The sequence below is a fragment of the Nicrophorus vespilloides genome, unplaced genomic scaffold (genome assembly GCF_001412225.1).
Source record: "Nicrophorus vespilloides isolate i.1.1-1 unplaced genomic scaffold, Nicve_v1.0, whole genome shotgun sequence".
In the NCBI taxonomy this organism is placed as follows: Eukaryota; Metazoa; Arthropoda; class Insecta; order Coleoptera; family Silphidae; genus Nicrophorus; species Nicrophorus vespilloides.
Window position 1 is genome coordinate 1 of NW_017096686.1, and position 13,592 is coordinate 13,592.

Genomic DNA, 13,592 nt, shown 5'->3' on the forward strand with positions numbered 1-13,592 from the left:
ACCCTCTCATCATAACCTCCACCTCCAGGCACCACGCCAGGACCTCCAGGCGCCCGGCCACAAAAAAAAACAACGTACTCATGCGTACTCCGTGGTGTCCACCGCGAGGTCACGGAGGAGGACGTTAAAGACGCCCTCCAAGCACGCGGTCTCGAGATGGTCAAAGTCTGGAGGATTACCTCCAGACAAACAAACAAACCAACAACACTGATACGGGTACTCTCCTTATCGGAGAGAGTAATCGCCGAGCTACTTCAGAAGGGGCTGAAGATACTCGGCGAAATAATCCGGGCCGAAGAGTCGCACCCACCCCCAGACCAGCCAACCCAATGCACTAGGTGTCTGCAATTCCACGGACCCACCACCCCGTGCGAGCGGGAACCTGCATGTGGCCTCTGCTCGGGAGAGCACGCCACCAATAAGTGCCAGCAGCAAGAGCAGCAGATTAAGTGCGGCGGCGACCACGCGGCCTTCAGCCACAGCTGCCCGCGACGCCCAAAGGCCCCCATCGCTCCCGAACTGGCGGCACCTATTAAGTGCCACGACCCGCCGTCTGACAAGGTAGTGGAGGACATCATCAGGACCGTGACGGTGGCCCTCCTCAACATATTCCCGCAGGCCCGAGCCCGCATCCGCACATTCATGCCCCCAGTGGCCTTCCACAACCTCGGTTTAAAGATGCACCTGATTCGTTCGAATCAGGACATCAGTATATCTTTCGATAAGGTCGACCAGCCACCCACCGCCACCATAACCGAGGAGCTTAATGGCTAGCACACCTAACGTAGGAACAGTCAACGTCCGTAGCTGGGGGAATAAGAAGGAGCTTGTCTGCAACCTGCTCGCGTCTGAGAGCGTCGGCATCCTGGCCATCCAGGAAACGCTAAGTACACCGTACCGGCAGGTCAAGATCCCGCAATACCAGACGTACCAAAAACACAGCGAGCAGAGGTCCTGGGGAGTCTCACTTGCCATCAGCCACAGACTGCCGTCTCGCCCGCTTGCAATCCCACCGGAGCACGCTCTCCAAAACGTCGTCGCAGCCACCGTCATCTGGCAAGGGAAAACGGTAAATATTTATTCCATTTGCATCCGCCCCCATGACCGCCTTCCAATCTCCTTCCTCCGCTACGCCTCCCAAAACCCCCCAGCCATTGTTGAATGGTGACCTGAATGCCCGACACGCCGACTTTGGAGACCACGCCACAAACACCAACGGCAGGAACTTGCAGCTGGCTCTGGATACATACCCCATATTACGCCTCGGTTGCACCGAGCCGACGTTAATTAACCATAATGGCCACTCCATCATCGACCACATCATCCTCACCGAGGACCTGGTCGATGACCTACTTCCAGACGCTACCATCGGAGCCCCCGTCGCAAGCGACCACCTTCCGGTCGTCGGAAAAGCCGCACTCCCGCGCTTCCCGCTACCCGAGGCTCGTAGGATGCGAGCCTGGAGCTACGCAAAATGGGATGAGCTGGTAGCCCAGGTGCAGCGAGCCACTGATCGACGCCAAGAACCCATCGCCACCACTCAAGAGCTCGAGCTCAGAGTCTCCGAGCTCACCGACATCGTAGAAACGGCCATCGAGGCGAATGTTCCCACCCGGAACTTCACACCGCGGCCACCGGCACTTCCGCCGGACATAATGCACCTGGTCCGGGAAAAACGAAGGCTCTACCGCACTCTCAAGCGTACGAACGACCCGGTCATCCGCATCACCTGGAACCGGCTGGTCGCCATCACCAGACGCAAGATCCGGGAGCACTGTGAGAGGGAGTGGCGCAACATCACGGCAACGCTTGACTACAGAGACGGGAGGAAATTCTGGAATTTACTCAACCGTCTCACTGGTATGAAAGCAGCGCCCAAATACCCGCTGCAAGCGGGTATCAAGCCACTCACGGATGCGGAGAAGTCGGAGGTATTCGCCAGCGCTCTACTGGAAAGCAGCCGGTTGGAGGACCAGCTGTTTGACGAGCCCTTCCGTGAGGCCGTCACGGACGAAGTCGGCAATCTGCAACTCCCAGACTCCCACCCACCAGTCAACGACCCCATCACCACCGAAGAGATTGCAGAGACCATTGCCGGCCAAAAGAAGAACATGGCACCTGGCATGGACGGCATCTCCGAGACCATAATCCGCAAGCTCCCGGAATCTGCAATCGAGTGGCTGCGGCAAATATACAACGCCTTACCCAGGGACACTTGGAAAGCAGCCACGGTGCTTATGTTCGCAAAACTCGGGAAAGACCCAACCCTTCCAAGCTCCTACCGCCCCATCTCACTCCTCCCGGTCATTGGCAAGCTATTTGAAAAGCTGATCCTAAAACGGATCAGCGACCACTGCTCATCTAACAACATAATCCCACTCCATCAGTACGGCTTCACCAAAACAACCTCCACGCAGCATGCCATCCTCAACCTCAGCAACGCCTGCTACTCCCAGCTATATTCTCCAGCCCTCTTCCTCGACATTCACCGAGCCTTCGACACCGTATCGCACGACGGTCTCATTAAAAAACTATATGATGCCAATTTCCCACTTTACCTAGTCAAACTCCTCCAACATTACTTCCACAACAGAACCGCTTCAGTAAAAATAAACTCCACCAGTTCCCAATCAATCACCCTTATTGCAGGAGTCCCCCAAGGAGCCATCCTCTCGCCCATCCTCTTCAACATTTTTTGCAGTGACATCCCCGCCCCTTCACAGACAGCATGCCACCTCCAGCAGTTCGCCGACGACACGGTCATCACCACCTCCCATCGCCAAGCCGCATGCGCCATAGCCACACTCCAGGACGTCAGCAACAAGCTGGAAAAATGGATGCGAAAATGGCGCGTTAAACCCAACCCTCAGAAATCCCAACTCATCGGCTTCCGTCACCCACGAACCCACCGCTTCCGCGACACACGACTTACCACCCACCTCTGGAACGAAAATATAGCAGAAACCCGTCGCATCACCTATCTCGGCATCCAACTCTCCCGCACGCTTAACCCACTTCCCACTATCACGCAAACCATCCGCAGAGCCAGGCAGCGACTCAACTTGATCATCCGACTCCGAACATCCCTCGGCGGCTGCCACCCAAAAACCCTATTCCACACCTACAAAACCTTCATCCGCCCCGTCCTCACCTACCCCTCAATCATCCTCTCAATTGCCTCCCAACACACCCTGCAGAGAATCCACAGCTTCGAGAGAAACGCCATCCGCAAAATCTTCAACCTCCACTACCGCCACCCCAGCGAGTACCTCCATGACCTCGCCTCACTCCCCAAAATCCCCGACTTTATCCACAAACTCCAAGGCCGACACGCCACCAAGACCTTCTCTCTGAACCACCACACCCGCACCCTATACACCCGCTCTCCGCCAGCACCCGCAAACCCAAAAACAAAATCTCTTTCCCACCAGCAGTTCTCGCCTTCAACGCACCCCCGGATAACGACCCCGACATAACCCACTTCCTGAGCACCATCAATCCCATATTCCTCCACCCAGACCCAAACCTCCAACTACCAAACCACCACCCACCAAACACTGATAATTAACCATTTTTTTTTCTCAGCTAGCATTAAGCTAGCAATAACCATCAAAACTTTTTTCTTTTTTATAAAACTGTCACCTTGTAAATATTTAAAATATATTCTGGCTAAATGAATGCATGTATGCCACCCCCTTAAAACTACCACTTTAATCTGCATTTCAGCAACACAATAAAAATCTATTTAAGTCTAAAAAAAGTCTTTTAATTAATATATACTACTCTTGAACTTGAAGCAACCAATGCTTAAAACCCACTAGGACTGGACATCGGCAATACTACAAATTATTCCACAGTGTACAGAGATATTCCATCCCGGGACACGATAATATATTAAATAATACCGTAGATTCTCTTTTCAAGAATACATTATTTTGAATGATGTTTTGATTCTCGTAGTTTAGATCCAAGTTTCACAATCATGAAAAATGTCGATTAAACATTGACTTCATTAAAAATGAAAAGCTTTTATTTTTTTTGTTCCGCAAAAGTTTATATTTATTTTGAGAATTACGTTTCTTATTAATATAATAGTGAGTTTATATTTGTTTATAATACCTTTAATATTTGTTTATATAAAAAAGCGTACATAGTCTGTTTATATAATAAAATAATGGTTGAACAAACACATTTGTGTTTTGCATTTACTGTAAATACAAATTATATTTGCAAAGTATAGTCCGCTATAAAAAAGGATGAAAAAGAAAATCAAGGATGGTTAAGATATTCAAAATATACATAATATGTGTACACAAGTTTTGAAAATGATGTAGCAGGCGCACAATCCGAGACTTCCGGAAGAAATTTTGCTTACAATTAATTTTGCTCGTTAAGCGAAATGCGCGTTATGCGAGGTATATGTAAGAATACGTTTACAAAATGTTTACATAAAATTATATATAATTTGTATACATTCTAAAGAGAGAAAGAATAATATTCCAATATATCAATACGTACATTTGCATACGTTAAACGCATACGAAGTTAATCTTTGCGAATAATACAGAACAGACTCGTGTCAAAGAAGTGCAGTATTTATACAACTGAATAAACTTACTTATAATAATCATAACTAAGACAAGAACGCAGATGAAGTGTACCATTCGACCAGCATGGGTGATCCAAAAGGTTACAGTGTTTTGTGGGGAAAATTTGGTCGAATTTTTTGGCCAGGTGAATAATATATTTTCATTGTATAAAAAACAAGTATATTTGTCTTACGATTACGATTTTAATTAAAGCTCTGGTATTGCCATCGACTTTGGTTCATTCTAAAGCCAACGACGATAATATTTGGGTTTTCTGGTTTGGAGATCATACTTTTTCACAGGTAATTCGTATAAAATATACATTTTTCTCTGAGTTATTAACTATTTAAAAATAAAATTTTGATAAATTTAATTACGTATTTCTTCGACCGTGTCTTACGGTCGAAGAAATACGTTTATTAAATATTGTATTGTTGTACAGAAATCAAATTCGAAATAAAGTGCGTCTTTTTCTTGCAATTACATATGTTTCCAAAAATATATTAGTTATATCACTTAACGTTGTATGTTATCATGTATTCTAAATAATTAATATATGATAACTAGATTTGACGTATTTATTGATGCTAAGCAGGTCAATTTTGAATATAATAAACATAACCAAACTTGACCTAACCTTCAAAATATTTGTTTTCATAAACATAACAATAGTTTTACCATTTTAAAATATGTACATTTTTAGGTTAAAAACGAACATTGTTAGGAGGCAATCAAAGTGATTATGCTAAAACTCTCTAACTAAAGAACACATGCAAAATGGCGTCCAAACAGCGATAATTATGAAATATTTCATATCCTATATTTAGATTTATTTACTCGAGGCACTAAATATACATAAGCTGTGCAAAAGTTCTCCCTTCTCACACTGAACTGGAACTACCTAAAACCCTCAACGAAAGCCAAACATTCAATGTCACTAATAGTACCACCAAACTTCTGGATATAGGTTACTATATATTGTTTTGTTAGAATAGGTCAGTGATTCCCAAAGCGGGTGGTGATGGCCACAGGTGCATTTGGGGGCAATGAATGACTATTATTTGCTATTCAAATTTAAAAAAAAATTCCAAGGGGTGTTGAGTAATATTTTTTTTCTGGAAAGCGGGCTGTAGGCCAAATAAGTTTGGGAACCACTGGAATAGGTTATCAATACGTCACCAAATAACAGCTGTCAGCTTGCGTTAAAAAATATATTATAAAATTGGGTCAGAGGAAAATTACAAACTAATATGTTAGGTTAGGTGGAAAATAAAGTTGAGAAGCGCTGGGTTAGGTTAAATATATACTTTCAATGTCACCAATAGTTCCGCCAAGTTCAATGATACAAACTTCTGGTTAACAAGTTTTGACGTATTATTAATGCTAGGTTACTATATAATTTTCTGACCTAACCTTTAAAATATTTGTTTTTATCAAATTTCAATAGTTTTCGTATTGTACAATTAATTGTTTGGTTCGTATTACCTGAATATAACAAAAAAATGTATAATCAAATCAAATAATCAATTTAAATATTATCCAATTATTTTACCATTATTACATTTTTAGGTTAAAAAAGCAAATATTGTTAATTTTGAAGAATATTTTAAAGACAAGACAATAACTTTCTTCCGTCAAAATACGAAACAGTCGGACTGGCTAAAAGCAATATACGAGGCAATCAAAGTGAGTATCCTAAAACTGTTTAATCTAAGAACGCACATTTTTTTTATACTTTAGATATATTCAAAACAGCGTAACTTGCTGGTAGATAATTGGAAAAGCGAAAGACTTTTAAAATGGGCTTTAAATGGTTTCCCGAGATTGGGAGAGATGTCGGAAAATTTTACATTGCCCGAATGGATCGTGCAGAAATTGGACGAACTTAACAAGACTTTCGAGGTTGAAACCGAATCTGAGAGCGACGACGATTACGATGCATTATTTCCTATACGAATAACTAATCAACGCGAATTTGAAATCATGTGCATCGGCTGCTATTCATTCAAAATCTTGCACGAACATCCCATATTCTTCGGAAATATTTGCAAGATCTGTCAGGTTATTAAGAGACTAGAAATAATAAATAAAAAACATTCACATTATATTTTTTTAGACTAAACTAATCAAAACATTATTTATGTTTGGAGATGATGATGCTCAGGTTTCTTCAATTCTATTCAATTATAATAAATAAATTGAATAACATTTTTTATTTTAGTACTGCTGCTCAATTTGTGGTGATTTTGGAAACTTGATTTTATGCAGTTCCTCTAAATGCGGAAGGTAAATCATACATTTTTTTACGTTTATTTCGGATATCGAATTTTCATTTCTAGAGGTTTCTGCGCAAAATGCATCGATATTTTAAAAGACGATAGGAAATCGATTTTAGAACAGGACAATTGGCTGTGTTACATTTGCTCTTCGAGTCCTAGAAATTCGAAATGTTTTATACAGCTTCGCGAGGATTGGATGGAACGTGTAAGTTAATTCCTCTTGAAACTTGATATTTTAATAATCATCGTCATTGTTTTTACAGGTGCACACGTTGTTCAACGAAAAACTAATTTTTAAAATTCCCTCCTTTCCAAAGAAGAAGTTGCGAGTTTTATCCGTTTTCGATGGAATAGGAACGGGTAACGTTAATATATTTTAACACTATTCCTACCACGACCGGTCAAATTACCGTTACTTTTAATTTCGATTAGAATTTCCTAAAAAAATACATTTATATGAGATTTCTACGCAAGTTCTATGAGATTTCTAAGGGAGTTCTATTAAATTTCTAAGAAATCTCTATGAGATCTCAAAGCGATTTGTATGAAGATTCTCAGTGAGTTTTATGAAATATCTAAGTGATTTCCATGAGAATTCTAAAGAATTTCTCCTAGATTTGTAAAGGGGGAGTTTTCAAATGATTTCAATGCAAGTTTAATCAAATTTCTAAGATGATGAAGGGAATTTTATGAAGTTTCTAAAGTGAGTTTTATCGAATTTCTAAGTGATTTTTATGAGATTACTAAGGGAGTTCTATTAAATTTCTAAGCTATTTCTATGAGATTTCTAAGGATATATGAGCTTTTTAAGAGATTTCATTATTAAATTTCTAAGTGATTTTCATGAGATTTCTAACTCTTCTATGAGATTTCTAGAGGGTTGCTCTTTCCATAAAATTCCTATGGTGTTTCTAAAAATTGGAAGTTCCACTATTGTCTTAATTTTAATTCTTTAATGTTTTTTGTTGTTCTCAGGTCTTGTTGCTTTAAATAAGCTTAACATCGATGTTGAAATTTACTATGCAATTGAAATAGACGAAAACGCTATAGAAATTGTGCATTCGCATTTCAAGAATGTCGAACATCTCGGCGACATAAAGGGAATAAATGAGAATACGCTATTGGAAATATGTCCCATAGATTTAATTCTCGCCGGGTCACCTTGCAACGATTTGAGTAGAGCAAATCCATTGAGAAAAGGATTGTACGGTATTATAAACAAACAAATTTATATAAAGCGCAAAACCTGGCATAGCTTGAAACCGGACTATTTTCCTTAGAATTTATTTTGCTCAATATGCATTTAGTTTGTTTTGAAATTGTCAAATAGGACTATGCGAGGTATTGTATTTAATGTTTATTTACATTTTCAAACTTTTTTTTATAGAACCTTCTGGTACTGGTATACTATTCTTTTATTTCTTTAAAATCCTGACTACTATGGCTAAAATTAATGGACCGTTCTTTTGGTTATTCGAAAACGTTTCTTCCATGAACATTAAAAACAAAAATATAATATCAAGGTATGAGAAACAAGGAAAATACGCGAAAATTACTATCGATTTATAATTTAGGTTTTTGATGTGCGAACCCACTATGGTCAGTGCAGCGTGGGTTTCACCGCAAAGAAGAGAACGTTTCTTTTGGGGGAATTTGCCAACGTTGCAATGCAATTTTGAAAATAAGGGCCCAACGTTGGAAGAATATCTGGGTTCTAATAGGAAAGCGCTTTGCGAAAAAGTCAATACAATTACGACAAAACGAAATTCGTTGTATCAAGGTAACCGTTTTTTTTTGTTCAATTAAAAGAGAATTTTCGATATTTTTAATATATACATTTTTTTTAGGAAATGAGAATAAGTATCCTGTATTTGATGAAACTACAATGGAAAATGATGTGCTGACAATTAACGAAATCGAATCCGTATTTGGTTTTGACATTGATTACACGAACGTTTCCAATATCGGAGTGAGTTCAAGGCAGGAGTTATTGGGGAAAGCCTGGAGCGTTCAAGTCTCGTGTTTACTATTGAGATGTTTGAAACAGTTTTATAGGTCTACAAATTAAAACATAAGAAAACAAAAACTAGAATTAAATATAATTAATTAATAAGGAAATATTTAGAATTTGGTTTATTGAATTACTTTTATAATAACAGTATTTTCAAAGATTCCAATGTTTAGCTTCTATGAATTCATATGATTATAGTGATAAATATTTTGATAAGCACCTGAATAAACAAAACACCACACCAATATTTGCATCTGTGCTGTTTGAGTAGTCAATATTTACTATTTCTACAAATGATGAAGTGGATTTCAATTTATTTCTGTTATATTTGTGTGTTGATTGAATTAGTTTCATGTGGTGTTGCTAAAACCTTGAGAATAAAATCGCATATGTTATAGAAATAATATATTATAAATTAAAATAATATGTATTATGTAAACTATTGAAAGTTGTCATATGTTCCATTTGTGTATTATATTCTATTTTGGTCCTATTTATACCCCTTTCGGATTTATCGACCATAGCCACATGGCTACAGCAGCCCTCTCCATATGTGTATGTAAAGCTTGGAAAAAGGAGAGTACCCTTATTTGATCTAAGGTTGCATATATTCTCCATTATTAAACTCGTTAAGCGAGGTTCCACTGTATAGAGTACAACATATTCACATACACATAATATGTGTACTCAAGTTTTAAATATGATGTAGCAGACGCAATCCAGGGCTTCTCTTCTTATCGTCACTCGTTATGCAAAACGTCACTCGTTAAGCGAGTCATTTTTCTTAAAATTAATTTTGCTCGTTAAGCACTGTACTTAGTTTTGTTATGCTAGAGGGAGAAAAGAAGAAGTTTTATTATGGTTCCGATCACTATATAATGATTATCGTGGTTTAGACTTTATCCACAATCTTTAAGAGGCGAGAGAATCTTGAATTTGCGCGTGATTTTTTTTTATTTTGGTAAAAATAAAGGTTGAAAAACACGGAACCCATAACATTTCATAACTAGTATATATGCAACCCATCTTGCTATAATTCTAACTTCAAATATGGATAAGTTTACAGCAAATAAGTTAGGAATTGTTGTAGTATCCACATTAACCCTGCTACAATTCTTATCGAATGAACGATAGCCTGGAAAATCGCAAGAATATTGAAAAGCAATTCATAAAGAACAAATTATATTTTAACATGCGCTAGCCGAATTGTTCGTTAACCGATTTTAAAAACGGTTTAAGTTTCATACCACCACTAGCGTTAACTTCTAAAAATAACGACGACTTACTGACGTGGGAATTCGATAGAAGAACATGTTTGTTTATCGAATATGTTTCGATTACTAAGGAGTTTTAATTATTCATTAACCGATTTTCAAATGGACAATTTTTATAAATTTATACATACCATGATATAAATATTTGTATAATGGATGATAAGTGACAAACTTTAGATCCGGTCATGACAACTTTTGTAAATTGGATTACAATTTCAACTACCGTATCTATAAGATATACATAATTACATAGAAAAAAAATGATTTAAAACTGGATTGTATCTTATGGTGCGAACATAATAAAATATTCTTGTCTAAAAATTCTCCCATAAATTTGGTGAATTATAGTCCGATGCGTTTTGTAGTCCGAAAAATACAGTAATTAAAACCAAAGAAATAATTAATTTGCATGTATTACGATACAAAAAAAAACATTTAAATTATAATAAAGTAAAAAGTGAGATACTTAAATACGCATACAATGATTATAAAATAGATTATATGTAAAATATACGAAAATAAATATAATATGGATGGGTCTTATTTAATATCAATAATAAAAATTGTAAATGATTCATAATTATTTATAAATTTTATGATATAAATAACAGTACCTAACAAAAAAAATGACAAAGTATAATTATTATATAAACTATCAAATGTAAATGATTACACGTTCAAAAGGAAGCCGCCCTCACACTTTTTTCTTCTTTGCTTTTGGACTTGAAAGTGTGATCAGAGGAACTCGTCGTGCTTGTTTCACCGCTTCTGCCTTTACCAATTCCACCTTTTTATCTACAATACCGGTATTCTCTTTTTCTACCTTTACTTCTTCTGTAACACTGTCCTCCTCTACAAACAATTTGAAATCTTCGGACGGGTCTATACTCTCATCGCACAAATCGACGACTTCGTCCTTTTTCGAAGACGCCACTTTAAATAAACTAGTTGGTTTTATTTTAATACAGTCCATGACACTTTTTTCTTCAACCTTAACGTCCGAACTTTTATCTGGCTTCTCCTTCTTGTCCGACAACGGTTTCAAAAACTGCAGAAGTGTCACTTTCGGCGTTTTCTTCGCCGATGTTGGACTCTTTTTCTTTTCTTTCGGGGTTTTCTCAGCCGCTTTATTCGGAGTTAATTTACTCTGTTCCAGTTTTTTCTTCTTAGGCGGCGGTTCGTCCGAAGATGTTTCGCAAACCGATTTTTCTTCAATTTCTCGCAATGTTTTGCACATCGTGAAATTCTTTGGATCCGTTTCCACGCCATTTACGATGAATTTTTCGATTGGTTTGAAATCGTTTTTAGTACTGCAAGATGGTTCCACCTTCGTTGGAACTATTCGTTTCTTCGGGGAGCTTGTGGATAACGTTATTGGTGTAATTCGTTTGGTCACTTTCTGTTCCACTTTAATTTCATTGGGTTTACTGCATTTTTCAGATATTGTTATTGGTGTAATTCTCTTCTTTACATTCACATTAATCTCAGGTTCTTGGTTCTTTACAGGCGATTCTTCAATTAATATTACTTCTTTAACGATCTTCTCCGTTGGCTTTTGCTCAACTTTTTGTTTATTTGACTTCTTGGCCCACTGCTCTAGGAAACTTGGTTTTTTAGATTTAATTTCAGGAACTTTTTCTTCAATTTTCTCTGTCTCTTCTGGGAAACTCATCAGATGATCTTCTGGCTCACTTTCGTCTTTAACATATGGTTTTCCAAGTTCATTTTCCTCAAATGTAACAAGAGAGATGAAACCGTCAGTTGATGAAACAACCAGCAGAAGGCCATCATGAGACCATGTGAGATCAGTCAGTCTTGTATAATGTACCTTCTGCAAGCAAGCAAATGGTGCATTCTGTTGTGTGTCATACAATATAACATCACTATCTGTTGCAATAGCAATTATAATTCTATAGGGAAGATCGATTAACGGTTTGGAACCTTTTGGCCTCAATTCATATAAGATGGGTGAACATTTTGCAACAATTGAGCATTGCTTTGGTGAAGGGAAAATTGCAGCAGGTTGTTTAAACGAGTCCAATGTAAAAATAAAAGTTCCATACATGGCAGATTTGCAATCTTCGCTTTCGATGCAACCGGAAGGTACAATCAGGAAACTGCCATCTGGTGAAAAAGTTAATCGTCGAAAAAATGATTTAAATGTATCGTCGTGAAAGTATTTGACTTCCTTGTTGTGCAATGGGTGACTTTCGTCTACAGGTAGAGGTCCCCTGCCTATTCTAGCCCGGACGCGTCTCCCATTCTGTTCAAAAATTCTGCATATCCGATCATTACTCATTGTTGCAATAAACTGATTCTTTGGGTCCCACGCTACTCCCTACAATTAAATAACATGTATAACATAAAACAACATATAGTAAAGAAATATAGAAATTACTTGAACGAAATTTTTCTGATCAGTTATTATATATTCACTTTGAGCTTTATTCATATCCCATAAGATTGCACTATTGTCTACAGAACCAGATAATAACTTATTTCCATTAGGAGACCAACAAATGTCATAAACATCTTCTTTGTGACCTCTCAATATCTGCAATTAATCAGTAGTAAATAAAAGATTAGATATAATAGTAAATCAAATAAATACTTTATGAACATTCCAGGTCTCTTTAAAATTATTGTCGCCTTCGAGTAAAGGGACATTATCAACTTTCATTTGCCATAGAATGATATTGGCATCATCATCACCTGAAGCTAAATACTGTCCATCGGGAGACCACCTCACTGCATTAACAGCCTTTTGGTGCCTAGTTAATTCAGAGAGCACTTCAACATCGACTGCTCCACTATCTGAAATTTTCAATTGCCAAATCTGGAAAATAATTGTTAAGCTAGAAACGAATCATCTCATAAAGAAATTTTTACCAAAACAAGTGAATCAGAGCTTCCAGTTGCTAGTCTATAAAATTTTCCTTGTATAGGCTGTATATCAACACTTAATATTGGTTCTCGGTTATGCCATGATATCTCCGGTATTGTGCACTTCATATTATTAGTAATATGTAACTTAAAACGAATTTGCTTAAATATCAAATACGTAAAAACAAACAAAAAACAACAATCTATACAGCAACACTAACAACTTAACCTATAAATTCGTTAATTTCGGCGCGAAATTAAAACTCGTTTCATGCTACCAACTGCGAGAAATATAATTCTATTTTCTTAATGGGATTTGAAGGGGAAATCAATTCAAATTCTCGTTTAATTTTTTATTTATTTAATAAATTCTCCTATGTTAGTGACTGACATGTATGTAACACATACTAATTACATGAAATATTTACAATGTAATGTAATATACTTATACAATGAAGAGAGTTAAGAATTGTGAAAAGAAAAGTCAAAACAGAAGATGTCCTTCAGTCAATAATTTTAAACATTTTTTTTAAGCATTTTGTCCTTAAATATTTAC

At 37.9% G+C, this 13,592-nt stretch overlaps 2 protein-coding genes across 2 annotated transcripts; one reads left to right on the forward strand and one right to left on the reverse strand.

Annotated features, from left to right (window-relative positions):
• The first annotated feature begins 4,673 nt into the window (after positions 1-4,673).
• On the forward strand, positions 4,674-8,963 carry LOC108557902 (DNA (cytosine-5)-methyltransferase 3A-like). The gene is made up of 12 exons (XM_017914613.1): positions 4,674-4,734; positions 4,803-4,891; positions 6,159-6,275; positions 6,330-6,650; positions 6,706-6,753; positions 6,811-6,875; positions 6,929-7,073; positions 7,132-7,228; positions 7,844-8,077; positions 8,256-8,391; positions 8,443-8,648; positions 8,716-8,963. The coding sequence occupies exons 1-12, from the start codon at positions 4,674-4,676 to the stop codon at positions 8,934-8,936; spliced, it is 1,740 nt and encodes a 579-aa protein (XP_017770102.1). The 3' UTR covers positions 8,937-8,963.
• A 1,799-nt stretch (positions 8,964-10,762) lies between these two features.
• LOC108557905 (chromatin assembly factor 1 subunit B) lies at positions 10,763-13,299 on the reverse strand. The gene is made up of 4 exons (XM_017914619.1): positions 13,043-13,299; positions 12,765-12,989; positions 12,552-12,707; positions 10,763-12,491 (listed from the first exon to the last, which is right to left on the reverse strand). The coding sequence occupies exons 1-4, from the start codon at positions 13,163-13,165 to the stop codon at positions 10,848-10,850; spliced, it is 2,148 nt and encodes a 715-aa protein (XP_017770108.1). The 5' UTR covers positions 13,166-13,299; the 3' UTR covers positions 10,763-10,847.
• Between the last annotated feature and the right edge of the window lie 293 nt (positions 13,300-13,592).

Bases quoted from the DNA above. Each gene is read 5' to 3' on its own strand.
- LOC108557902 (XM_017914613.1), top strand. From the start codon at position 4,674: ATGGGTGATCCAAAAGGTTACAGTGTTTTGTGGGGAAAATTTGGTCGA. The intron at 7,074-7,131 runs GTAAGTTAATTC...TTGTTTTTACAG, and splicing joins GCGAGGATTGGATGGAACGT to GTGCACACGTTGTTCAACGA. The intron at 7,229-7,843 runs GTAACGTTAATA...TGTTGTTCTCAG, and splicing joins TTTCGATGGAATAGGAACGG to GTCTTGTTGCTTTAAATAAG.
- LOC108557905 (XM_017914619.1), bottom strand. From the start codon at position 13,165: ATGAAGTGCACAATACCGGAGATATCATGGCATAACCGAGAACCAATA. The intron at 12,990-13,042 runs GTAAAAATTTCT...ATTATTTTCCAG, and splicing joins GCTCTGATTCACTTGTTTTG to ATTTGGCAATTGAAAATTTC. The intron at 12,492-12,551 runs GTAATTTCTATA...ATTTAATTGTAG, and splicing joins ATCAGAAAAATTTCGTTCAA to GGAGTAGCGTGGGACCCAAA.